We start from the raw sequence: 27,212 nt of genomic DNA, 5'->3' as shown, positions 1-27,212 counted from the left end.
ACCTCGCCCCCACCCAAAAAAAAATAATATTTATAAAGATATATTTCATTTACCTGTTTCGGCTTTTTTTCTTCTTTCTCCTGTAGGTTTCTTTTGATTGTTGGGTACACCTTCATCATGCCGTATATGGAACCTTTATATGGCTCCTTGTATTTCATGTCATTGTTCTCTTCGGCTACCGGGTTTTTCTTCATGCCCTCGACAATGTTGCCTTTAAAACTTACTGGCTGTTTCTTCAGGGGGTCTTCGTATTTCTTTTTGGACAAAAACGTGTCGTAAATGGTGGATTTGTTGATGGGGGCCTTCTGTGAGGACATGGTCGTGTTCTAAATGAGGATAAAGACATAGTTTGAGATATACCTTAGATGTAAGAAAATCACGTAGAAAAACAAAACAAAACACCGTAGTTGCTAGAAAAATGCTGTAGTTGCTAGAAAAATGCTGTAGTTGCTAGAAAAATGCTGTAGATGCTAGAAAAATGCTGTAGATACTAGAAAAATGCTGTAGATGCTAGAAAAATGCTGTAGATACTAGAAAAATGCTGTAGATGCTAGAAAAATGCTGTAGATACTAGAAAAATGCTGTAGTTGCTAGAAAAATGTCCGTAGATGCTAGAAAAATGCTGTAGTTCCTAGAAAAATGCTGTAGTTCCTAGAAAAATGCTATAGATGCTAGAAAAATGCTGTAGATGCTAGAAAAATGTTGTGGATGCTATAAAAAAAAAGACTTAAAAAGAAATAATATAATAATATTAATGGGAGTTTTGTTAGAATGATGCTCCTTAGATAACGTCTTATATAGGTTCAATTGGGTATCACTCGAATGAATAGCGTGAAAGAAAAGTATATGTGCTGAATATAGGCTACTATAACTATGGCCTAATCCTCATCATCTTTCCTTTGCGTTCCTCAAGGAACATAGGGCCTCAGTAAAAACACGCCAGTCTCCACAGTCTCTTGCTAGTTTTTTCCCAGCTGTTTCCTGTCTTCTTGGCTTCGTCTAGTACACGGCGTCGCCGCGTTCTTTTTGGTCTTCCTCCACGTCTTGTGCCCTGGAGAGTTCCACTCTTAGGCCAGTCTAGCTCTGTAGTTGGTATCTTTTCTGACCTAATAGACTTTAGAAAATATTTTTCAATAACAATGTTTGAGACTTCTAAAACCAACCTTTGCTCCTCCATAGATTAATAACCACTCAGTCTAACAGATATCAAAAAGGAGGCTTTCAAATCTACCGAAAATTTTGAGCCTTCTGATTTCAACTTTTGATCCTTGTGGTTTTTTCTTGAAGATATTTCCTATGCAAGTTTAGCAGAAGCAAAGTTAAGTTGATTTTATACCTACACTAACACGAAAGACCAATTAAGCTTAGAAGGTTTGAAAGTTAGTGTTCAGCTCTTCGTAAGACTATTGTTATGACTCTACGTTGCGCACTGTCATTTGGCGCGACATTGTGTACCAGAGGACACGATAGAGAACAGAGGAAGGAAGATGGCCGATGATTAGAGATGTAAACAAGAAGGCCTGAGATGTGACTGGGTTTGGCTCTAGATGTAGTTTATAATTGATTATTAAACGTTCTGTTTTATATTACTTTCGTTGAGGTTAATTGCTAAGTTATAGCACTATGTTCAAATATTTGTAAGTTAGTATACAATAATATCCTTATGTTATAAAATACAGATGTTTATTTTAGTTCATTAGTCAACTACAAAAACGTAAACATCAAATTCAGTTCGGTTACACTCATATTATCTATGTTATCTTGCCTATCATATCTATTTTATCTTGTCTATTTTTATCTAACTTGTCTTATATATCTTATAATTATAAATTATATCTTATCTATCTTACATTATCCTATCTTAAATCTTGTCTTAACTGTCTTATCTATGTTATCGTATCTATCTTTTATTATATTATCTTATCTAACGTATCTATGTTATCTTATCTATTTGTATCTTGTCTTATCTTGTTTTGTCTTATCTATCTTGTCTTAACTATTTTATCCTTCTTACTTCTTATATTATATACCGTATTTTATATATCTTATCTCATCTATCTTGTAATATCTAATATTACCTTATCTCTTATGTTATATTACCTATTTTATGTATCTTATCTAACATTATCTTACCTTTGTTTAATCGTATCTTTCTTCTTCTTTTTATATCTTATTTCTCTATCTTACTTTATCTTCTTATTGTAGACACAGACCTTCCTCTAAACAAAAAACAACTATAACTTCTTTGACATATCCAGAAGATAATAGTTTATTTACGATAATATCAAATGACTTTCACTTCTCTGGCTTTATATAGTGTGGCCCTCAACCACAACTCGAGAGAGAAAACACTGAAAGTCGATGCTAGAAGTCTCAGTTCAAAACACTAAAAATGTTAACGCGTGTACCTGTAAACATGAGATAGTAATACTAACTATGATTTCAAACTGTCACGCGTTGAAAAGTATTGACAATTACACATAATGTACAAGAATCTTTACGATATTCATGCATTGCTCTGATGTACACAGCTATGTACGATGTTCGCTAATAGTTGTGTAGTCCCTTCTGTTCACTACACACACGGCGTAGATCTACACTGAAAGTACACTGTTCTTATAGTTCTATTAAGGAACACTCTAGTTCTAAGTGTCTTTGAAATCCCATAAGTCTTTGCACAAACAAACAGAGAGATTTCTGTGTTGTTTTTTTTCCTCTTGTTCTGTAGTGGTTGGTTGATTAGAAACGTGTTTCCCCACCCCTTCCCTACCTTCGTCAACCTGACACTTGCACACACAGACGCACACACACACACACACACATGCCTTTATGGCATTCCCCTATACTTCAATTACCGGATCACGTGACCGGGTAGCTGAAAGTATTAATTGCGCTAATCAATACAACAGTCATTGTACCGAGTGGATCAAATGTGAACAGTACGACATAAAACAAGAGGACTTAAAAACAAAGCGAGGGTAAGCCAGCTGCCAGAGTATACCTTTTCTCTCAAATTTGAAGGCTTTATATAATTCCCCTTTTTCTTTATATTGAACCAGACAGATAGACTGACAGTGTGAGTTGATATAAAAAAATAAATTTCTGTACCAACAAAATATACTTTTTATGTTGTGTCCTATTATCCACAATTTTCATTATAAACATTATTTTCTTCTTATTTCTCAATCCATCACCTACTCCTCGTTTGAGTTCTCTCCCCTAAGTTACAAACACTAGGTAGGCATATAAACTATTGGCACGCATTTACTTAGTTTGACAGCAAGGCCGGCCTTACGTAATTGGAGGCCCTCGCCGAAATGAATTTATTGACCCCAAATGAAATAGAAAATAAAACGCAATTTATTAAAATATATTCCTATTATCTCTGTCTAAATCAACAAATAACTGAAATGTATATAACGCAATTCCGAAATTTATTGTGGCAGCTGGAAATTTTTTTTCATCTGGTTCTGTTTTTAACTCTTGAGCCAATTCTATGGGTGAACAAAATTTTAGCGGAAAGAGATGAGATACACAAGACCTTTCTAAAGGAAACAGTGCCCGGGAAAAGAGATGAGATACACAAGACCTTTCTAAAGGAAACAGTGCCCAGGAAAAGAGATGAGATACACAAGACCTTTCTAAAGGAAACAGTGCCCGGGAAAAGAGATGAGATAGACAAAAGAAGAGGTTGTAAGATAACGAGAATGGACGGCCATGTCAATGAAATAAACTCTCATACTGGCAAAAAAAAACAGAGGAAAGGAGATAGACTCAACAGATCAAGTGTGACCAGCATCTCTGTTTGTTTTACATGCACTGGATGTTCTTTCAGATTTGAAGATTATTAAATCCTAGCCCGTACCTCCGGCAGGGAATGGTGTCTGGCAGGGTTCAAACCCAGGACCATTGAGACAGTCCAGATCCCATAGACTACCACACGTCCAGCAGCCACCCAACGATCCAAAGGACTAGTCAGAGGTGAAGAATGAAGAGTGAAGAATGAAGATGAAGAGTGAAGATGAAGAGTGAAGATGAAGAGTGAAGATGAAGAGTGAAGATGAAGAATGAAGATGAAGAATGAAGAATGAAGAGTGAAGATGAAGAGTGAAAAGAGATACAAATATAATATTATTAAAATGTATAATTTATGACATTTAAAAAAATAAGCTTAAATTAAGTTGTAGCCTATGTGTAATTGTTCTTATTTACTTTATTTTTTTTTTTAAAGTTAAATTGATTTTCGTAGGGAAAAGAAGGAAAATGATATTGTTTCTGTAGCTGGAGAGACTATTGAAATTGTGCAAACCTTTAAATATCTTGGTACTATCCTAGACAATAAACTAAATTTTACTGCAAATACTGATTATATCAGCAAAAAAGGGCAGCAAAGATTACGATTACTAAGAAAACTGTCCTCGTTTAATGTTAGCGAAAAGGCCTTGGCTATGTTTTATCAAGCTCATATCTGCAATATTTTAAGTTTCAATATTACTGCCTGGTATGGCAATCTGAGCACTAAAAATAAAAATAAACTTTACAGAATCCTAAATGCTGCTGGTAAAATCATTGGCAAAAAACAAACCTCGTTTGGGCAGTTGTTCAAACATCTATAAAAAAGCTAACAAGATCCTCGAAATAAAGAATCACCCTTTGTGTCAGGATTTTGTGATTTTACCATCACAAAAGAGATACAAGACACCGATAGCAAAGACAAACAGACACAAACACTCTTTTGTTCCCCTGGCAATCAAATCATTAAATAAGAACAATCTGGTATAAACTTTGTCATATGTAAATTATGAGTGAGTCTGGTGAGAATGTGTGTACACTTTGGTTTCTTATAGTTATAATGTTTTTGTTTGGTGTAATGCACAAATTGTAAGACTAATTTCCATACGGACAATAAAGATTATTATTATTATTATTTTCATTGGAAATCTACAGTACAATTATGCGAAATAAAAATTAAAACTCTTTTGTCAATAGAAAGTATAATTCCATGGTTCCGGTTCTTATTGTTTTTTTTCCGGTGTAAACAACGTGTGAACCATAGACCTAGAATCTAGATCTAGATCTATATCATTCATACTATGTCAGTGGTGTGAAAAAGTCACCTGTAGATATCTTTTTGATATATTTTTAAAGATCTAGACTAGATCTATATTAAAATGGGAAAAAGAAAATGGAAGGCCAAAAAGATGGAAAAGAAACTTCGTAAAATTCATTCTGGTGGTGGTTCTGATAATTCAAATTCTCAAGATAAAACTGTTAAAACAAAAAAACGTGCCAAGCCCAAGAATATACGAAAAAATAACGTCAATGTAGATCGAAACGTTAATGAAGAAGAGAATGTCGACAAAAATGTCTATGTAAGATAAAGAACAGATCTATCTAGATAATACTAGATATAGATCTAATTTATATTATAATAATAATTTTAATGGAGTGTAGGCGTAGGCTAGTACTAGCGTAGGCGTAGGAAATTACCATTTCAATTATTAAATATCAATCATTTATTTTTTTATTCATCATGTAATTTCATTTATGATTTATGGGTCAGTCTTAGCAATTAAGTCTATTATTATTTATCTAGTCGTGCATGTTAATCAATGACTTAAAAATGTGTATTAGTTTTCTAGAAAATGTTTTTATTTGTGGAGTTTGTGATTTATCTAATTATTGTTTAAAATCTTATTGGCATAAACCACAACAGGCTTAATATATATAATATATAGAGAGAGAGTCTATATATAATTAATATTTAATACAAGTTTTAAACAAAAAAGAAAATATAAAAAAAAATACAAACATTTGTTGAAAGCAACAAAGCCTTACAAAGCTAACAACATATTTAGACATTCTGGTACATTTCATAGAAAAAGGAAGATTAAAACAAAAAAAAAAAAAAGAAAATAATGGTAAGAAAATACAAGTAAAAAATTCAAAGTTAGACAATTAAAATAAAGACTGAATAACAACACATGTTTTATATTGACACCAATTCAAAATTAAAAAGAAAATAGCATTGCTTTGAAAACATGGACTTATGTTTAATCTTGGTATTTTTAAAGACACAATCTTGTGATTACTTTGGAACATAAGCAATAACAAATTCTCAGTAGTCTACAATACTACATGACTGTCAATAAATAGTAATGGTAACACTCTTCAGCTGTTTTGCTTTTTTCTTAGTTCTCAGTTAGATTATTTATGTCTTAAACTTTAATGTTTTGCTTTGAAAGTATACTAGTATAGATCTATACACTATTTTTATTTTGTCTGTACAGAATGAGGAACAAGACCAATCAGAAGATTCGGAAGGTGAAATGGCTTCTGCTAAGAAATTAGCAGCAATCAAGAATAAGAAAAAATCAGGAGGGTTCCAGTCTATGGGTATTTTTTTTTCTTCTCTTTTAATAATTTATTGAGTAAATACTAGATCTATTTAGTTTATTAACTAGTTCATTTAATTTTCTTGGGGTTCAATCAATTTGATTTCTTTTAATAATAATAATAATAATAATCTTTATCCATAAGGAAGTTTGTCTTACAATTTTTGCATTACACCAAACAAAACATTACAATTATAGAAAACCAAAATATACATTCACACCAGACTTACTCATAATTAACATGCGAAAAGTTTATATCAGATAGTTTCTATTTAATGATTTGATTGCCAGGGGAACACAAGATTTTTTGTCTGTTTGTCTTTGCTATTACACTACAAATTACAATTATAGTATCATTTTTGGTTCGAGTAAGACTACACAGCTTTGCTACTTTATAGAGTCAACACGATTATATCTTTACTACAGTGAAAAGGTTTCAACTGTGATAGGCTGGTCATGAAGTCCACATGCCTGGCAATCACCTCCCCAAGCAACTTTTTATGGGAAGCTTTGTCTATTAAACTGCTCAGGAGATATGATGACTCTCTAAAGAGCTCTCTCAATGATTGTATAATTGACACTCATGACTGAGAAATGCTAGCCTTGATCACCCATTATGATGTTGACCTATGATAATCAGTGTCTCAAGCTATGAAACAAAGAGGTCAGTCATCAGCAAAGAAAAAAGAAATGTATTTTAAAAAAATACAGAGCAAACGCAGGCAACCCTGCAAGACCCAACCTACCCATGTCATGTATGCGGTCAACATATCAAGGCAAAGATTGGACTTCGTAGGCATATTTGAGTTTATAGGAATTGAGATTGTGTTCACCTTTGATCAGGAAGGAGAAGCTGTTATAATTATTTCACCTACACTTTATTTTTAATTTTTTAAATAATTTTTTTTTTATTCTTACAGGCTTATCTCATCATGTTTTAAAGGGTGTTTTACGGAGAGGATACAAAGTGCCAACTCCTATCCAGAGAAAGGTGCCAGTTGTCATTGTTTACTTTAGAACACATTGTTTACCCTTAAAATTGCTTACATCTCAAAATGTTACATGTACCTTTAATTGTGATAATTCTCAGTATTTTTAAGAAACTAATAAACAGAAATAATATATATAATAAACAGAAATAATATATATAATAAACAGAAATAAGATATATACATTGACACAGAATCATATAGCATTATATTATTTTGCCTTACTGTTAAAACTAATTAGGTATCCATAAATATTATAAAGACAAGGTAGATTAAAGGAGGATTAGCACTGACTTTAAGGAAAGGATTTTTTTTTATTTCAGACCATTCCAGTCATTCTAGAGGGTAAAGATGTTGTAGCTATGGCTAGGACAGGCAGTGGCAAGACTGCAGCTTTTCTTGTGCCAATGTTTGAGAGACTTAAAACTCATTCTACTTCAGGGATTCGTGCAATGATATTATCTCCCACAAGAGAGTTGGCTCTTCAGACATTGAAGTTTGCTAAAGAGGTAAAGTTTGATTATAATGGAGTAAACACACTTTGTTTGCAAAATTGTAACCAAACCAAAATAAATAAATGGAGAAGTTGTAGACTGGTATGTGGAGATATTCACAAATTGTTTAGTAAAATAATGTTTAATCAAGATTATCCACCTAAATTCATTGCAGATTGGAAAATTTACTGGACTGAAGGCGGCTGTTATTTTAGGAGGAGACAGGTTTGTTAACTATTTTAAAAAATCCAACTTGTAAAATTCATTGAAATGTAAGAACTCATTAGTTTTAATTAAGAGCCCGTCTCAACTGGACTATCAACATCTTCATGGTTGTCACAGCTTTCTTCTAGTATGTTCCTTGTGATTGTGGCTATTAAGATGACTTCACCAAGTGTTTCTAAGTTGACTTTTCTTTTATTATCTGGCATTATATTCCACTTTAGGGTAATTGTTATTTGTGCTGTTTATATTCAGTACTTCTCAATTATTCCTATTAGTTTTGTTGTATCTTGTTATAATTCATTGGCTTTTTGTTAATATGTTAATAATGATTGTATTCAATTATGTTCATATTAATTTATTCAAAGGATGGATGACCAGTTTGCAGCACTACATGATCATCCTGATATGTAAGTTTTGATAAAGCTTATTTGCACCCATCTATTTCAGTCATATTTTGTTTCTAAGACTAAACAAAACATTAAATATTACTACAAACATGTTTAGTTAGCAACCTTAAAAGATTGAAAGCAACTCTGAGGGTTGTTATTAGTAAACAATTAATAAATGTATATTTGTGTATATACATTTATGACTTATATATCTACCAACTTTCATTTGATTCCCTCACTGATTAGGTGTGTCAGTCCTGTTGACCTTATAGAACATAGTTTTATGTTGTTTTTAACCAAAAGAACTTTTCATGTTATTTAAATTCAATTTTACCTTTTTTTTTTTCCTCTTTGTAGCTTAATAGCCACACCTGGCCGTCTGCTTCATGTTCTGGTTGAGATGGGCATGAAACTGAAAGCTGTGGAGTACATTGTGTTTGATGAAGCTGACAGGTGAGTCCTTGGAGCAGTGCTTTGTGGGACTGAAATAAAGTACCTTCATATTTGTATGATTGTGTTAATTTTTTTCCCCTAGACTCTTTGAGATGGGTTTTCAAGACCAGCTACAAGAAATCATTCATAGGCTACCAGATTCCAGGCAGACGTTGTTGTTCTCTGCTACGCTGCCCAAATCTTTGGTAGAGTTTGCCAGAGCAGGCCTCACTGATCCGACATTGATCCGACTGGATGTTGACACTAAACTTAGTGAAAATCTTCAGGTAGGGCTAATTATTTATGGATGTTTTTCATTTGTCTTTTTCCTTTCTTCATATTGACTGCAGTGATAATGAAGTCCTAATCGAGCTTTAATAATGTGTATTTAGGTAAGGCATAATAGGAAAAACAATTGTTTCAGTTTGAATAAGGAAACGTATTAAAGTTTATAGCTGTATAAATATCCATGGCTATAAATGTTTTTCAATAATGTAAAATTATAGGCACTGCTTTTTCAACATAAGGTAGCACTGATTGAATAGGTAATGAACTGGTTTACACAAGTTATAATACATAAATAGTTATTTAGTAATTGAATAATTGAATAAATGTAAATATAAGAAGATAATGAAGATGCTTTGTGGGAAGCACAAACGTATCAGTGTCCTCTGAGTAATTAGCCATATGCCAAGTGAATAACACTAACAGCTTTTTAAATCTTGCTTATAACTCAGGGTTTACTTTTCAGATACGTAACATTACAAATCTTTATTTATTTTTTTTTTATTTACTTTTCTCAACAATCACTAAAACAAAATGGTCAAATTTCTAAAGATCACATGTTGCATTGGTACCTATTTCGAAATGTTTTATTCGATAGAGCTGTTTTTTGGGATACAAACATTACAGATAGTGAGGCAGACAGCACAAAAGTAATAGGATCTTTGCCCTATTGGGGGAAAAAAATATAAATTTCTATAATTTAACTGAATCATTTGTACTATTGGCCAGATCTTTTGAATCATTCTAATTATGTCACTAATTGCTAAACAAATAAAGAACCAGGTCAGGACATTCTTAGTTCTGAGAATTTCACATTGAAAACAAAAGAAATGTTATTGAAACTAACTGTTCACATTAAGGATTTTTTAAAATTATACTTTTAGTTTTATCTTAAAGCAAAAGCCACATTTATTATAAATGAAAAAAAACAGCCATTTTATTATAATTACAATGTCAAAGATTAAATGATGTTTCCTCAGCTGTCGTTTTTCTCATGTCGTGACTCAGACAAGTGTGCGTTGCTGTTGTATCTTCTAAAACACATCATCAAACCAAATGAGCAAACAGTTGTCTTTGCTGCTACCAAGCATCATGTAGAATTCCTTCACTTGGTAATGAACATGGAATAAAAGTATCCCTCTTTCACCATTTCTAAAAACTATGTTTTAATATATTTTAAACTATGTTTCAATCTAATAATTGCAATAAAACATTGAGATTTAAAAAAAAAACATTAATAAAGTACTTTTTTTTTTAAAGTGCCTTGATTTATTTTGAGGATTAACAATAGCTTGAGAATTAGATTATGCACAAAAGACATTAAAAGTTCATTGGATTTTTTAAATTTTTACAATAAATTTTCTTAAACTGAAATAAAGAAATGTTAATATAAGATTCTTAGAATAGGTCACATTTTTAATTGCAGGCATGTACATATTATTTTTAAATAATAAAAAATAAGTAGCCGATATATTTTAAAATAACTCATAACCTGTAGTTTCAATCTTGTTCCTCAGCTTCTAACTCTGTGTGGACTAAGTGTGACCTACATTTACAGTTCTTTAGATCCAGCCGCAAGAAAGATCAATGCTGCTAAGTTCTCTCTCGGTAAATGCAAGGTGTTGATCGTGACAGACTTGGCAGCTAGAGGTATAGATGTTCCACTGCTGGATAATGTCATCAACTTCCACTTCCCTGCAAAGCCCAAACTGTTTGTTCACAGAGTAGGTAAGTCAGTGTAAGGCATTGACCAAGACATCCCTAAAATACAGGGTCCTGCTGTTCATATTTCATACTTATTTCTTGGTATGTTATTCCGTTGGGCAGGTTTTATTCACAGTTAACAAACATAATGTATACTATGATAACATAATAAACATAAACACTACAGTTAAAATGGTAAACTAATCTAAAAAGGTTTTGAGGAAATAGGTCTTAATGTTTGAAGCATGTTGTCTGTCTGAGATCAATGGGGTTCCAAACGTTTGATTTATGCACTGAAAAGCCTGCAAACTGTAACTTTTGAGAGAGAAATGTGACACGGCTAGAAGTCAGGGCTCTCTGAGGAACATATGGAGTAATCAGTTTGCCAAGGTACAAGAACATTTCTTTTCATAGAGTCTTTGACAACAAAGTGGGGCCGCCTTGTAGTCGATTTTTGCAGTGTGTGCAAGAGAGCAGTAAAGGAATATCATGTCTTGTTTTTCATATGACTATTTGTGCAATGTTGTTCTCAATTCGCTGCAGCTTGGGAATCTAAAACGGCACACATTATACCATTCCTATCTTTTAAAAATATGTATCAACAGGTCGTGTGGCTCGAGCTGGACGTAGTGGTATTGCATATTCTCTGATTGCTGCAGATGAAATGGCACACTTTATTGATCTTCACGTATTTCTGGGTCGACCTGTGAAACTTGTGCCCCTGACTCAAAATACTCCAGGTAGATAGTTTTCAATCATTTTAATTGCATTGATTTTTTTTTTATTACATGACTAGTGTTTTTTTTTTATTGTTTTTTTTTTTCCAAGAGCTTAAATTTCTTGGGAATATTTTTCATTGGGTCGTGTTTAATCACAGCAAAAAATAATTTCATCTTTGAATAATTTTGGTCTTGAAGAGATCTTAGAGATGATGAGGGTATATTGTTAGAAGGTCTATTTTTTTAATGTCACATTTAAAGATGTTTTTAAACTGAAATCATAGAAAAGTTTCTCTATGGATTCATACTGTTAAATTTTGCTCTTTCTAACTTCATATGCAAAATGGAAAACTGAAAGCCAGTGTATGAAAATGAAAAAAAAGTTTATATAAAATTGTGTAACCCCCCAAACACACACACACACAAGGAAATTTATAAGTCACTCATTTTTTTTTTCTCTTTATCAAAATTTTAATAAATTTCTTAAAATTTTTCCTTTCTCAAAGATGAATCAATTTAATCTGAAATCACTGCAAGTGTCATATTTTATAACTGTTTAGGTAGCAGATTCGCATATTTATTTTTTTTTAGTAAATACTTAGACTTTGAAATTGTTATTTAAGGTTTTCAATCGATTCTTTCTTGATTTTTGTTTTCCTACATATGACTCCAAGTGTGTTGTTCTTACTTGTGCTGTACATGTTCTTTTTAAATGAGATTTAATATGTTGTTTTTTTTAATTCTTGAAAGTTGATTTCTTAGTTTTAGTAGTAAGAATTTGATTTTCATGTATGGAATTTTTTTTTTAAAAAGGTGTATGAACTTTGTTTAGCTAACACATTTTGTTTTATATCCTTTACATTACTTTAAACTTCTTAAACTTTGACAGTAGATGAGGATGGTTGGTTTGGTGAAGTGCCCCAGAGTTTACTTGATGATCAAGACACAGAAGTTTGTCATGTCGTTAAAGAATCTGTGGAACTGGTCAGTTGGACTTGAAACTTTTTTTTTTTTTTTTTGTGATTTCGTTTCTATATTTTACATTGTAGTTGTGTGGCCTATTAAATTATTTCTTTAACATTTTTCATTTTGTGTGGTGAAGCTTTGGCTGTTATTCTATGTCTATTGAATGTACAATGAGTGTTTTCACAACATTTGATGATGTGTGCAGGCATCCTATTAAAATTGAATAGTGTATGCATAGAATAAGGCTGCCATCTTTTAAAATATCTGATAAGAAAGTTGGCAACATTACTTTAAACCGATAAAATTGCATATCCATGCTATAGCTGACAAAGATATATTTACCTATTTTTTTCTGTGAAGTTTATTGACCTTAATGTGCCATCTAGTTTAGAATTTTTAAGAGAGCTGGCCAAAATTTTAATCAACCCTCTCTTTTAGTTTAATGGTAAATGCTTTTGAGGTTTTTTGTCTAAGCATTGCTCTATTGATTTGTTCATTATGGTGCTAGAGTTAAACAGAAAATTGTGTGCTTCTTTAATCTGAATAACTATTTTAGCTTTTAAAAAATATTGTGATCTTGTTGCAAACTATTCTTGTTTTCCCAGAGTGGTTTAGTGAAAGTTTGTAGCAATGCTTACAAGAAGTACAGTAAGTCAAGACCCAATTCAGCCAATGAATCAGTGAAGAGAGTCAAAGAGCTGGTGGAGAATGCAGTTAAAGTCGGAATCCATCCTATGTTCAGTAAGTCTATATTGGTCATCTCATAGAAAGAAGAATGCCTGAGCATTAGCTATGGTAAGAATGATGTCACCTGCACAGCTGTTGCTTTCCACACAATTGATCTATTCGAAGTAATGGCACGTACTGATACAGTTTGGAGTCAGCAGCATCACAGGTTCTGCTATGGTTGTATCACTGCTGCAAACTGCCTAAAAGTCACCGGATCCTGATTTTTCCTCAGGGTTGACTCCTGAAGCTTTTCCCATGTTTGAGTATAGCTGCAAAGCAGCAGAGGCTTTCCTTATCTTAGGTTGGTATCCAGCCATGGTTAACATGTCTCACCAGCCCGCAGCTTACTGGTTTAGATCCTAGTTACTTGCCTTTACTTCTTCTCCTGTTAGTGAAAACCAGACTCAATATCTGAGCCACATATGAAGGCCAGGAGTTGGACTAATTATCATGGACTATTTGAGACACTTGCCATAAGGAAGCATTTTATAGGTAGTGGAGTACCTATATCAATTCCCACTTCTGGCAATGACAACCTTGTGGAACCAGTAGATACAATGTCAATCAGGTAAATTTGAGTACAATGTAGCGTATTATTACCAACAAACTGATTAATAGTAGGATCAATAAACATTTTTTTTTATTAGTTCCAGGGGAAATAAATTTCTCTTTAGTTCAGAACTATTTGTTTTGATTCAATAATACCAACAACAGTCATAGATTATACATCTCTTGAAAAATATACTTTATTTCCTCTTACAACCTTGACATTTAAAATGTGTATACATCTTTGCTAACAAGTTTTTCATTGCTGTTGCCCTACAAGAATAGTTTTTGTACATCTTGAGCATGATTATTTGTACACATGTACATGGTACAGTTGTTATAAACTATGTACAGCCATAAATATGTCATTAAAAAAAATCTAGTTGCAATTTGTTTCCAGGCAAATTGGATGTAGATGAAAAAGGTGCCAGACTGGACATGTTGAATGCTTTAAAAAACTACAGACCAAAAACAGTAAGAGTTGATAAATCTTTATAGACTTAAATTTTGTCAAAATTTAGAAGTTAATGATCACCAGTTAAAACAATTTTTTGTTAAGTATATAGCATTTCTTTGTGTGAAGTACATAGTAGTTTTAGACTTAAGCTCTTTATATGTAATAAATTATGGGCCAATATCTATCTTTTCATGCATTAGATACCACAACAATGAATGGCATGTGTTCTAATTAGACAGACTTTGCTTTGATGTAAACTTTAACATATAGCATAATAACCTTGTACAAAATTAAAACTAACACTCAGCATACTAGGAACAGCCAAAAATTAATATTCAATTCATTTTTTTTTTAAAACTCCTGCTGATAATCTTTATCAAAATATTCTACATATTTCTCTCCCTTGTATATCCTCAGACAATATTTGAAATCAACAGCACCACCAAGAAGGCTGGGCTGGCTGTGATGAAGGCCAAGAGAGAGTTACATGAACAGATCATCATCAACAATGAAGCCAAGAGAAAAGAGAAGGAAGAAAGTTTACAGGCCAGTCTAGGGTTAAGTAATGTTGGGGCCAGTAAGCGCAAGATATCAGATGAAGCTGACCAAAAGGAAATTGAGGTCAGTGTCACCATTATTTATTGTAGATTATTTTTTTATTTAGTGGTTTATACTTATTTTATTTATATTTGACAGCAAAAACACTAAATCACTATAGTGTGTTAAAAATGTCCTTTACTTACAAATTAAATTCAGATTATTTAGGTTTTAAATTTCAACTGAATCAGATAATCCATGACAAATTTAGGATCTTTTTTTATTTTGTGTCTTGTTTTTTTAATATTGTTTGTATTTTTTAGCTTCTCAGAACATTTTTATCCCCAGATTGACTTGTTTTTAGTACATTTAGCTTCCAGATGATTTTTGTGAATTAAATGTAATAAACAGATACAGGTGTTGGAAATATACAAACCACAAATTGAAAAGGAGGCTGCATAGTCTAGATTAATTAGTGCTTACAGAATATTGAATTTAAAACTGGTTTTAACTTTCAAACTTTCTTTGTTAAATTGTCCAAGCTTATGTGATAAGAAAAATGACATTTATAGACAGATAAAGTATAGAGTGGAATATGATGTAGATTGAAAGACCAGAAAAGGGAACTTAGCTATTTACTTTTTGTGTTGTATGCTTCTAAAAGTTCTTAAATGTTCTTTTTAACCATTTTTTTGTCTCTCCTCTTGTTGATCCATCTCCCTAAGACTTGTTCTAGCAATTTCATACCTGGAACAAACATGTAGCCATCGTATATAAACATTATTGAATTTGTATGTACAATGTTTGTTTTCCATTTCTCAGTCAGTATTTGATCATGTGGTGTCATCATGTTCTAAACAAACCAAAGTTGAGCCCCCAGCCAAGAAGAAGATGAAACTGGGGGTCGAGGAAGTGAAAGATAAAGAAAACTATATCCAGTACAGGCCTTCAGATTATGCCACAGAGAAAGGGTAAGCATGGCTATAGTTAAATCTTTTTAGAAAGGGTAAGCATGGCTATAGTCAAATCTCTTTGGGTTTTAAAAAAAAATACTTGTAGCTAATATGATACTTTTAATGTGCTTGAGAAAATATACAAAAACTTGTATGTTGTGTCTAGCAAGAAGATTCAACAATATCTAAGAAAAGCTCATAACTTGAACAAAAATATTTTTCTTGTACAGCTTAAATGTTGGCAACAGTTTTGAGAAACAAGCCACCAGTGCAGTGCTGGACTTTACAAATGAGGATGAAAACAAAACAGTTAAAAAAAAGAGATACTGGTTAGTATTATTTTCAGTCTTGTTGATTCATCTACTGATGTAGTTAAAAAAAAACAGATACTGGTTAGTAATTAACACCATGCTATAAAATGTTTCATTCATTAGTATCTAACTTTAGAAACAGTAAATGTACCCAGATAAATCACTGGGTTTAATGGATTCATTGTAAATCATTGCTAAACAGGTTTATTCTGGAGTGTCAAACTTTGCCACAGTTTCTTAATTAGAAAGATTCTAGTTTAGGGAGTATCAAATGTGGCTTTTTTCTTCCTTCTTCTAAATCTGCCTCTGCCTTTTGTTTTGTGCAAGAGTCCTTCCAGAATGCACAATTATGTAAATGAAGATAAATGGTGTAATGTTGAAGAATGCGAATGTCGTGCTTCCTGGAGTACTCTTAAGTCCGTTTCAGCAGACAAATACAATGTTTATTTGACAACAATAATAATAATAATACTCACTTCTTGTTAGTGCTACAAGTCAAGAAAATCCTATCCGCATAACAGCGGCATAAAAAATATCCAATATGTTAAAACTCTCTAGAGTATATTACAAATCACGTCCACACATCTCAGCGGGTAACACTGTACAGAATAATTCAGAATAATAATACATGTCTCAAAAAGACCACTGGCATCAACTGCCTAAAAGATACTTCTTAACTGTAAATACTGCTCGACTTTTCTAAGTCGCTACTGTCCGTCCGGGACCAAAATATACTACTTGACCACCCGGTCCAAAGGATACCACTTGACTGACTTGACTGAACTCAAAGTCAACTTTATTCATTCTACTTCCTGTTTTCTACATCAGGAATTCCACGTGTCTTTTAAACTCTTAACATGACGTGAACATTAGATCAGGCAATGTCAACTGAGACTGTGACAAATTATAGCTCATTATATTTTTACAGTTGTAATCAATTTGGGAAAGGGTGATCTAAGAATAGAGTTCTGTTTCTAATTTAAAAAACTGAGGCTTAAATCCTAAAGGAGACTAGGATTCTTATTCAGGCCTGCAGAGCTGACATTTAAAAGTTAACATATTACAATCGTGGAGGCACAGTGGCTGAGGGGTAAAGCGCTTGGCTTCTGAACTGAAATTCCTGGGTTCAAAGACTGGGATTTTTAATTTTGGGTTCTTTGGGTGTCACCCAGCTAAATGGGTGTAATATACTAGATCAACTTATAACCTTAGAAACAAGACTTTATTTCAAAAAAACACAACTGACACACACAAAAGCACAGTACAGACTGGTCACAATTCACACAGACCACAATAATACAAACACAATTAAAAATACAAATACTAGCACGTTTACAAGCACAGGTAACACAGAAGTTCAGTTAACGATTACTCCAATAGGTATACCTGACATTAGTTGGGGAAAGTAAAGGTGGTTGATCATTGTGCTGGCCACATAACACCCTCGTTAACCATGGGCCTCAGAAACAGATGACCTTTACATCATCTGCCCTATAGACCTCAAGTTCTGAAAGGGGAACTTTATTTTACTTTACATTACAAGCATAAATGTTTGAAAGGGGGAGGGGGGCTTGTTCATGTGCTTTTGAACCACTAAAATAAGTGATATCAGTTTTACATGCAGACCAGTTCAGTTTTATACAACTAGGCTACACTTAATGTACTAATTTCCTTTATATCAATGTTAATTTAATCTTTTATATGTACTTTTTAAAAGGTAAACATTTTTTGACCTACTGTTTACAGGGACAGAAAGAAGAAAAAATTTGTCACAGATTCTGGTGATCAACAAAAAAAACGAATAAAAACAGAAAGTGGAAACTGGATTTCAGCTTCCTATAAATCAAATGCATATCCTTTAACTACTAACTCTGGGGCTACTTAATCCATGTTATTTTGAAAATATTTGTTACAAATATTTACTACACATTGTAGAATTGGAGTTGGTATGTTCTTGTTTTCTTTTCTTTACATTGAGCAGAATGATTTGAATGAGAGATTATGAAGAGACCAAAAATTTGTTACTATTTCTTTAACTAACTTACTTATAATGAATGGAAACGTGCCACCAAGTTTGCAGACCTAGATGATGATGATGATAATGATGGAGAGTCAGAGAAGAAGAGTTCCTTCAAGGGCCAAGGGGGAAAGTTTAGTGTGGTGGGAATGAAAAGGAGGCACTGTAAGTTTGTTGGGTTTTTTTTGGTCATAATGTGTCTATGAGATAAAAGTACCACTAAAATGTTAGCCTTTATTCCTTAACTGTTAAATCTTTCAGTGCTTTTGGGCTGCTTATGATTATAGAAATTTATTGGTTTGGATGTGGGAAAATATTGTTAGACACCTTATTTATATAGGTTAGTTATTTAGCGACGCACCATAGATGACGCATATTGAACGGGACTAGTGACGTTTGGGATATGTTGGGTTAGAGACCGGAAAATCAGTTAGCGATAGAACATTCCAGGGTAACGACGTGTTTAGTGACAGAGACTTCTACTGTGGCCTTTTATCAGAATAAATCCATGTACAATTGTTCATCAGAGTTGACTACATCTCTTCACTTGTTAAAATAGATGTTGTATAGTCCTTGTTTGGATTGTCGTTCAACTGCACGTAATACACCCGAACAATTACACCCAAACGATTGCAGAGTAATTGGTTGACTTCAAGACAGCCTGAACTAGCAACATCACAGTGGCGACCCCGAACCTCGAAGCCGGACCCCTGATGAAGCCGAACATCGAACCGGACCTCGAAGCAGAACGTTTACTCAGGTGAGGGTCGTGCACTTGAAGATATAAGATTTCATCGGAGTACGGCTGAACACAGAATCATCGCAGAGTGACTTTGTTCTAGATCTACATGTTCTTGATCGTACGTTCAACGAGCCGTTAACTCAGGGTGACCTTCGTCAGGACAGTAATCATCGCAACGTCTGGTCTACTTAACCAGTATATTATCAACGCCTGATCTTCATATGCTGAATCGACCTACAACCAGAGAAACCGTTCATTCATAACGGGTGAGAGATCGTTAGTGAACCTGTTGGACATATTTTTTCTTCGTCATAGGAGCCACATCGAGTATCAAGTTTTACCTCGTCAGTTTCGAGAAGGACAGTTTGCCCGCTGTCAGAAGTATTGTGAGTACTACAAGTTTGGTAGCTAACTAAATCGCTCTGTCGTCTTACCCTTGGAGAGATTCTTGTGGAGCAGTTTGCTCATTGAACCGGTTGCTTACCACGTTTATAACGGTCACTGTGTTTAACCTTTGGAAGGTTAGTGAAGTAATATTTATCAGTACTAAACATTGATCTATGTAGTATTCGTTGGTCTAGACGATATCTAGACGTGCTGATAGTGAAGTTGTGGAAACAGCTACATCCACTTAATTTCGTTGAAAACCGTTAGTCGTATAACGGAACGTCGTCGGAGGTGACCTTGGTTTCACCTAGTCTACATTGGACAGTTTGGTCTAGTGAAGCAGCATACAACAGCAAACTTCGTCGTACTACCAGAGTAGCAGCAGAAGCAGTGAACTATTGTAGAGAACCGTTATTCGTCAGCCCAGATCAAGTCATCGTCAAGAAAGTCGTTATTCGTCAGCCCAGATCAAGTCATCGTCATTAAAGCCGTTATTCGTCAGCCCAGATCAAGTCATCGTCAAGAAATTCGTTATTCGTCAGTCGTCCAGATCAAGTTGCCGTCAAGAGACTGTTATTTGTCAGTAGTCGTCTACACAAGTCAAGTCGTCGCCAGAAGAACCGTTAACCTATTCGTCAGTAACTGTGTACACAAAGTCGTCGGAACTACACATACGGTCATCAACAGTCGCCGAAGGAACTGAAACATTTTGCTGTGGCATATCAGGACATCTGTGGCATTACGTGGGATACTGGTAGCACCGGAGAACAGAGTCAGAACTGGAAGAGAGGCAGTGGAATTTGTTGTGATCTAGCATATTCGGGAGTCCGAACAAAGGGATCTTTCTTATCAAAAGCTAAGTGCCATTTTTCTTATTAGTATATGTTTAGATTGCCCTTAGAAATAGATTTTGTCTAAATTTGGTATGTTAGCCTGAGTAAAATCAGGTGGTGCTGAAGCCTTAAACCCGTTCGGGGTAAAGACATAATTTAGATGAAAAGCTATATTATACGTTTAGGGTTGTAATTTGTTTTGTTTGTGTAAATGTCATATCCGTTGTTGCCTAGTTACTTCGTGACGTTATCATTGTGTGCCATATTGTCATATCCCAACCCATAGCGATAGTCTCATTTAATTATTTCATTTGTTTATATTATTTTAAATTATTTATTTTTATTAATTTAATTAGATCTGTATTTTTTTTTCACTTAATGATAGAAAGTGCGGGTAGGATTCTTTTACTGTGAATCAGACTAAAATAATTTTAGTTTGAGCGGTTAAAATCAAATATGATTTTGCCATGAGAATAATGCCGAAACTGGCTATGTAGTCAAACACTGTCGTCTGGCTAAATTTAGATCTACAAATTGTACATCTCTTTGGTACATTTGATTATCTAGACTCTAATTTGAAATATTATGAATTGAAAAATGAATGAAGGTAGTACATTCTAGATATATATATCTTGTTGAAGATATATTTGACATTGTATACACATATTTGTTTCGTATGGTTAAATAGAACCATAATCTACTCTAGATCTAGACTCTAGACAGTCTTTGAATTTACTCTAAACACTTCACTGTAACTTCAGTCATACCAGGTTTTAAAAGTGATCATAGTTATTCATACTAGATCTAAAAGTTATAGTGCTCTTGATAACTAGATCTAAAAGGTATTATTATACATACTATAATATACTAAATTTAAATTTGTGTGATACTAGATCTAATATGCAGATTTGAATATAACTCAGACTAGATTTACTCATTTACTAAATCTATAGATAGAGACTTAAACTTATATAAAAGTTTGTAAAAACTTAAATATAAAATAAGTACAAAGTATAGCCATAACCAATATAGGCTAAGTAAAAATATATATAAAATATAAAACACAATGGCTACATCATCATATGTGGACCTTAAGGAGGTTAAGGAAGCAGCTATGCAGGATGGAAAGGCCATGGAGTTAAAAGGAAAGGACTTAGCAGCTTATGTACAGCAAGTGGTGAAGGAAGAAATGGAGAGACAGAAAGAAGAAAAAAGACAAGAGATAGAGAGACAGAAAGAAGAAAAAAGACAAGAGATAGAGAGACAGAAAGAAGAAATAGAAAGGCAAGACAAAGAAAGAGAAAAAATTAGAGAGCATGAAGCTAAAATGGAGAAGATGAGATTGGACGCAGCACAAGCCAGAGCCCAAACTGAACAAGGAAATAACACAAATAACTCAAATAATTATACCACTCAAAGAGACAACCCTAATTCGCAGACATGGCTAAAGAGAAAGATACAAAGTTTTGATGAACAGAAGGATGACATTGGTGATTTTCTAAAAAGATATGAGGCAAAAATGTCTACATTTAATATGCCTGAAGAAGAATGGTCTGAAATACTGATAGACTTTGTTCATGGTCAAGCTCTAACAATATGCCAAAATCATGACCATCATATTGATGATAGCTATCAGGTTTTAAAAAGAGAGTTATTGAATGCTTATGGTCATAATGCTACAACTTTCAGAAAGAAATACTTTGACAATATACCATCATTAGGAATAGAACCCCAAACTACTATTAATATGGAAAAGGATTTTTTCAATAAGTGGGTAAAATTAGAAAAAGTGACAAACTCTTATGAAGGATTAAAAAATTTTATTCTAGTGGACAACTTTGTAAATAAATGTGATCCTCAATTACAATCTTTTATTAGAGAAAGAAACCCAAAAACTATAGATGAAATAACAGAGATAATGAGAGTATATAAAAATGCCTATCCAAATAAACCATTTTCTGATAGGGATAAGAGCAAAGTAGATTTAATAGGATACACCAAAGAAAATGTTGATAGAAGTAGAAATAGAAACAGATCAAATAGTGGAAATAGAAAATATAGTGAAATAACCTGTTTTAAATGTCAAGGAAAAGGTCATATAGCAGCTAACTGTAGAAGAGGGAATAGTAGGTCTGGAAGTAGAAATAGATACAATGAACAAAATAACAGTAGATATAGGAGTAGAGATAGGAATGACAGGGGAAATTATAGAAATAGGAGTTACAGTAGGGAATACAAAAATAAAGGTGCAGATAGGGTATATTTCATGGAAGGAAATAGGAACAATTTTGCAGTGTACCCAGGGTTTGTAGATAGAATTCCGGTGGAATTAATCAGGGATTCAGGTTGTAACACTTTGGCAGTAAAAACTAAATTTGTCAAACCTCATTGGTATAAAGGGTTTACTAGGAAAGTAGAATTAGCAGATGGCACCGTAAGGGAATTTAAAGCTATAAGGGTATACATTGAAACTCCATTTTTCACTGGTTATTGTGATGGCATTGCAATACCAGAAATGAGATATGATATGTTAGTAGGAAACATAAAAGGAGTTAAAGAATGTTCAAGAAAAGAATTAGAAGACTGGCAAAACAAATACAAAAACATAAGACAAAATCATGAAAACATAGAAACACAAAATATAACAAGTATGGTAATAACAAGATCAAGGGATAAACAAGATGAGAAACAGGAAAATACAATAAATGTAATAAGTAATGATGAAGAAAAAGAAGCCAGTAATGTAATACAAATAGAAAATACAGATGTTAAGGAAAGAGAGATAGAAAATGAAACACAAAATAGTCTTGAAACACAAATATCTCAAAGTGAAAAAGAAACAATACCCACATTTGCATTAGAACAAATGAATGACAATATTATTGGGAAAATTTATTCAAGAATATCAGATAAAAACAATAATAACCCAATGGAGAAATTTTGTATAGAGAATAAAATATTATTTAGACAAACAAGTAATGATAACAAGAAAATAAAACAACTTGTCTTACCACAGAAATATTGGAAAGATGTTTTAATCATGACACATGATAATAATTTAGCAGCACATAGGGGAGTAAAGAAATGTTATAGGAATTTGTCAAAACAAGTATTTTGGCCCAAAATGAAAGCAACAATCAATAAATACATAAACTCATGTGACATATGTCAAAAGAGATCTAACAAAAGCCTAGTGAATAAAGCACCTATTCAAGAAATGGATGAACCTACAGCACCATTTCAGAAAGTATCTATTGATTTAATAGGACCTTTAATTCAAACTGAAAATAATAACAAATACATTCTAACAGTAATAGACATGTTTAGTAGATACCCAGAGGCAATCCCATTATCAAATACAAGTGCAGAGAATATCATTAATGCCATAACTCAAAAAGTAATTACAAGACATGGTATACCTAAAATTATATTGAGTGATCAGGGATCTCAGTTTAAGTCAGAACAATTTAAGAAATGGACTAAACAATACAATATACAACACATATACTCTTCGGTTTACCACCCAGAGAGTAATGGTTTATGTGAACGATATGGTGGTTCATTAAAAAGATCACTAACAAAGATAATTCAGAATAATCAGAACAAGTGGGATCATTACATTAACTATGTACTATTTGCTCATAGAAACAACATCCATGAAGCAACACAATTTTCACCATATGAAGTAATACATGGAAGAAAACCTAGAGATGAATTAGATGTTTTCAAAGAAAATCTAATAGACAATGAGAATAAATTAAATAATGACAGTGAAACAACAATCACAACAGAATTGAAAGAAATATGGACTCAAGCATATAACAACAATAAGAAATACAAACAAAGTGCTCATGAGAATCTAAATAAGAAAAGACAATTGAAAACACTAGAAGTAGGAAACAATGTATTAATATTGATAAATGACCTGAAAAATAAAATTGGTAAACAATGGAAAGGTCCATTTAAAGTGATAAAACAAATTAGTGATGTGAATTATCAAATTGAAATAAATGGGAAAATTAAAACATATCACATAAATAATTTGAAACTGTATCATGATAGAGAAGATGAGTTGATACAAAACATTCAGGAGGAAATAGAAAATACATTTTCAGAAAGAGAAGAATGTTTGATGATAATAACAAATGAAAATCATAATGAAAATGATATTAAGGAAATACCTGTAATAGAAACAAAAGAGAATCAAACTTGGCAAAAGATTAATCTTAATAATTTACATAAGGAAAAGTCAAAAGACATAACTAAAATAATACAGGAATACAAAGAAATTTTTTCCAGCATACCAGGAAAAACTAATATTATTAAACATGACATTAAAGTAACAGATCCAAAACCTATCAAGCTTAAGCCATATAGAATACCGCTACATTTACAAGACAAAGTAAAGAAAGAAATAGACAATTTACTAGAATCAGGTATAATTGAACCATCAACATCTCATTATGCTTCACCAATTGTGATAGCCAAAAAGAAGAATGGAGATATAAGGTTATGTATTGATTATAGGAAACTTAACAACATCACAGAATTTGACCCATATCCAATGCCAAATATAGAGGATATTTTACATAAATTAAATGGAGCAAAATTTTTTACTAAATTGGATTTAACTAAAGGTTATTGGCAAATACCTTTAACAGAAAATGCAAAACCTTACACAGCATTTGTAACACCATATGGTATTTTTCAATGGAATTATATGAGTTTTGGATTAGTAAATGCACCTGCCACATTTAATAGAATGATGAACATGATAATTGGAAACAAAGAAAATGTTATTTGCTATTTGGATGACATATGTATTTTTAATAATAGTTGGGAGGAACATTTGGTAGATGTAAAAGAAGTGTTCAAAATAATAAAAGAAAGTGGACTTACAATTCAAGCAGAAAAAGTAGAAATAGGATTGGAGGAAATAATTTTCTTAGGACATAAAGTAAATAACAACATGATTAGCCCTATTGAAGATAACATAAAGAAAGTACTTAATATTGAAATACCTACAACAAAAAGACAAATTAAAAGCATATTGGGAATAGTAAATTATTACAGAAAGTTTATAAAGAACTTAGCAGAAATAGTGAATCCACTAAATGACTTACTTAAAAAAGGAAAACCTCAAAAAGTAGTTTGTAATGAGGAATGTGTGAAAGCTATTGACAGAATTAAAGATGCTTTTAGTCATGAATTAATATTAAGACTACCCGATAAAGACAAAATATTTTATGTCACAACTGATGCATCTGGTAATGCTATTGGTGGTTGTCTAATGCAGAACTATGATAACTTACATCCTATATTATATGTAAGCAGAAAATTGTCAGAGGCAGAGAAAAAATATAGTGTCATTGAAAGAGAAGCCTTAGCTGTAATATGGGTAATTACTAAGCTAGAGAGCTATCTAATAGGAAGGAAATTCATATTATTAACTGATCATAAACCTATTCAGTATATACAACAAAAGAGCATGAAAAACAGTCGTGTTTATAGATGGTTCTTAGCACTACAGGAATATAAATTTGAAGTGAAAGCTATTAGTGGATCTGTGAATATTGTAGCTGATCTATTGTCTAGAATGACATTGAAGTGAAATAATTTTGTAAATAAACTATGATTATATTGAGTATGTAATATATATTAATATATTGACACCATTTATATGTTATGGAAAAGGGAGATAAGTAAATTTGATGTTAAGCATTTAAAAGTAAGTATGGATATTTTTTTTTGTGTGAATCATTTCATATATCATTGACGAAAGTTAGTTCTATGGAAAAGGGTGAGTATAAAAGAAAAATGGACAAAAGCGTATAAAAGGGTGGTAAGAAAAAATTTATTGAATGTGTAAATAAAGTCTATAATTGTTTTTTGAAATATTGTATTTTATCAGATTACTGCCAGTGAAGAACATTTGTGAGTGTATGAAGTACCCATAAGATGCCACATTTTCCTCCATGATGAACTGTGTACTAATGAAGATGATTCTGGAATGTTATGAACATTGACATTGAATATGAAGAACTGTCAAGTCAAGATGAAAATGTCAAGATGAAGAAGTCAAGATGAAGATGTCAAGATTTTATGTTTGTGGTCTTCCCCTTAAATTGAAAATGCCCTTGTAAGACTTGACAGTAGTGGAAAAATATTGACATATTTTTTTTTCAAGGGGGGGAGGAATCTGTTAGACACCTTATTTATATAGGTTAGTTATTTAGCGACGCACCATAGATGACGCATATTGAACGGGACTAGTGACGTTTGGGATATGTTGGGTTAGAGACCGGAAAATCAGTTAGCGATAGAACATTCCAGGGTAACGACGTGTTTAGTGACAGAGACTTCTACTGTGGCCTTTTATCAGAATAAATCCATGTACAATTGTTCATCAGAGTTGACTACATCTCTTCACTTGTTAAAATAGATGTTGTATAGTCCTTGTTTGGATTGTCGTTCAACTGCACGTAATACACCCGAACAATTACACCCAAACGATTGCAGAGTAATTGGTTGACTTCAAGACAGCCTGAACTAGCAACATCACAATATGTAGATCACAGCTAGGACTGTTTAGCCATGTGAAATACTCCCCTCCTTAATTGTTGGATTCGAAGACATACAATGTCTTATTATACAAACATTGTGACCCAGCAAGGTCTAAGTATGACCTATTTGCACTATAGTTTTGAGCCCTTACAAATAATTTCTACTCCATGTCTTGCATAGTTGTCGTCTTAGAAGCTTCCTTCTCTTTCCTCAGGGCACACCAAGGGCAGTGAAGATCAGGCCAGCAGCAGACAGAACAAGATGAAGTATAAGAAAGGAAAGATGGGAGAGTTGAAGTCAGCTGACCAGATCCTGAAGAACAGAAGAAGAAAAGCCAAGATACAGAATTTCCAAAAATATAGAGAAAATGTCCGGGCAAAAAAACAAGGGAAACCACCCAAAGGGAAACAATCTAAAGGGAAAGGGCGATAAATATTGTTATTTAGTTAATAAATTTAATTATTTTTTTTGGTAAAAAGTTGTTCTTTGTTTGTTTGTTTTTTGCCATCTCGATGTTATTAAACAATCTTTAAAAACA

At 32.8% G+C, this 27,212-nt stretch overlaps 2 protein-coding genes and 1 long non-coding RNA gene across 7 annotated transcripts in view; 2 read left to right on the top strand and 1 right to left on the bottom strand.

Moving 5' to 3' along the window:
* The window catches only part of LOC106073481 (uncharacterized), an 8,411-nt gene extending 5,654 nt beyond the window's left edge, over positions 1 to 2,757 (bottom strand). Inside the window, exons 1-2 of the mRNA XM_056015464.1 lie at positions 2,134 to 2,757; positions 54 to 326 (exon numbers count right to left, since the gene is read on the bottom strand). Of these exons, the coding sequence (XP_055871439.1) occupies positions 54 to 317 (264 nt within the window). The 5' untranslated portion in view covers positions 318 to 326; positions 2,134 to 2,757. The remainder of the gene's footprint in view (positions 1 to 53; positions 327 to 2,133) is intronic.
* LOC106073480 (ATP-dependent RNA helicase DDX54-like) lies at positions 1,429 to 27,212 on the top strand. 5 transcript variants are annotated; one of them, XM_056015462.1, is made up of 20 exons: positions 1,429 to 1,535; positions 6,291 to 6,396; positions 7,316 to 7,386; positions 7,708 to 7,893; positions 8,054 to 8,103; positions 8,469 to 8,510; positions 8,850 to 8,945; positions 9,028 to 9,211; positions 10,190 to 10,321; positions 10,727 to 10,937; positions 11,519 to 11,653; positions 12,522 to 12,616; positions 13,204 to 13,339; positions 14,274 to 14,347; positions 14,748 to 14,951; positions 15,690 to 15,838; positions 16,051 to 16,149; positions 17,878 to 17,982; positions 18,177 to 18,313; positions 26,889 to 27,208. In XM_056015462.1, exons 2-20 carry the CDS (start codon positions 6,330 to 6,332, stop codon positions 27,104 to 27,106), a joined length of 2,391 nt encoding a protein of 796 aa, XP_055871437.1. In that variant the 5' UTR covers positions 1,429 to 1,535; positions 6,291 to 6,329; the 3' UTR covers positions 27,107 to 27,208. The 5 variants fall into 5 exon arrangements, with proteins under 5 accessions (XP_055871437.1, XP_055871438.1, XP_055871435.1 ...); XM_056015463.1 differs by having other exon boundaries at positions 1,429 to 1,549; XM_056015460.1 differs by lacking the exon at positions 1,429 to 1,535 and adding an exon at positions 5,017 to 5,372 and having other exon boundaries at positions 12,525 to 12,616; positions 26,889 to 27,212.
* Positions 18,332 to 26,514, top strand: LOC129923621 (uncharacterized). The gene is made up of 2 exons (XR_008775574.1): positions 18,332 to 20,717; positions 26,022 to 26,514. It is a non-coding gene; the product is annotated as an uncharacterized LOC129923621 (long non-coding RNA).

This window comes from Biomphalaria glabrata, chromosome 17, assembly GCF_947242115.1.
Source record: "Biomphalaria glabrata chromosome 17, xgBioGlab47.1, whole genome shotgun sequence".
Taxonomy (NCBI): Eukaryota; Metazoa; Mollusca; class Gastropoda; family Planorbidae; genus Biomphalaria; species Biomphalaria glabrata.
This window is presented reverse-complemented; position numbering and strand designations above follow the sequence as displayed.

Bases quoted from the DNA above. Each gene is read 5' to 3' on its own strand.
- LOC106073480 (XM_056015458.1), top strand. From the start codon at position 5,172: ATGGGAAAAAGAAAATGGAAGGCCAAAAAGATGGAAAAGAAACTTCGT. The intron at 7,387-7,707 runs GTGCCAGTTGTC...TTTTTATTTCAG, and splicing joins CAACTCCTATCCAGAGAAAG to ACCATTCCAGTCATTCTAGA. The intron at 14,348-14,747 runs GTAAGAGTTGAT...GTATATCCTCAG, and splicing joins AAAACTACAGACCAAAAACA to ACAATATTTGAAATCAACAG.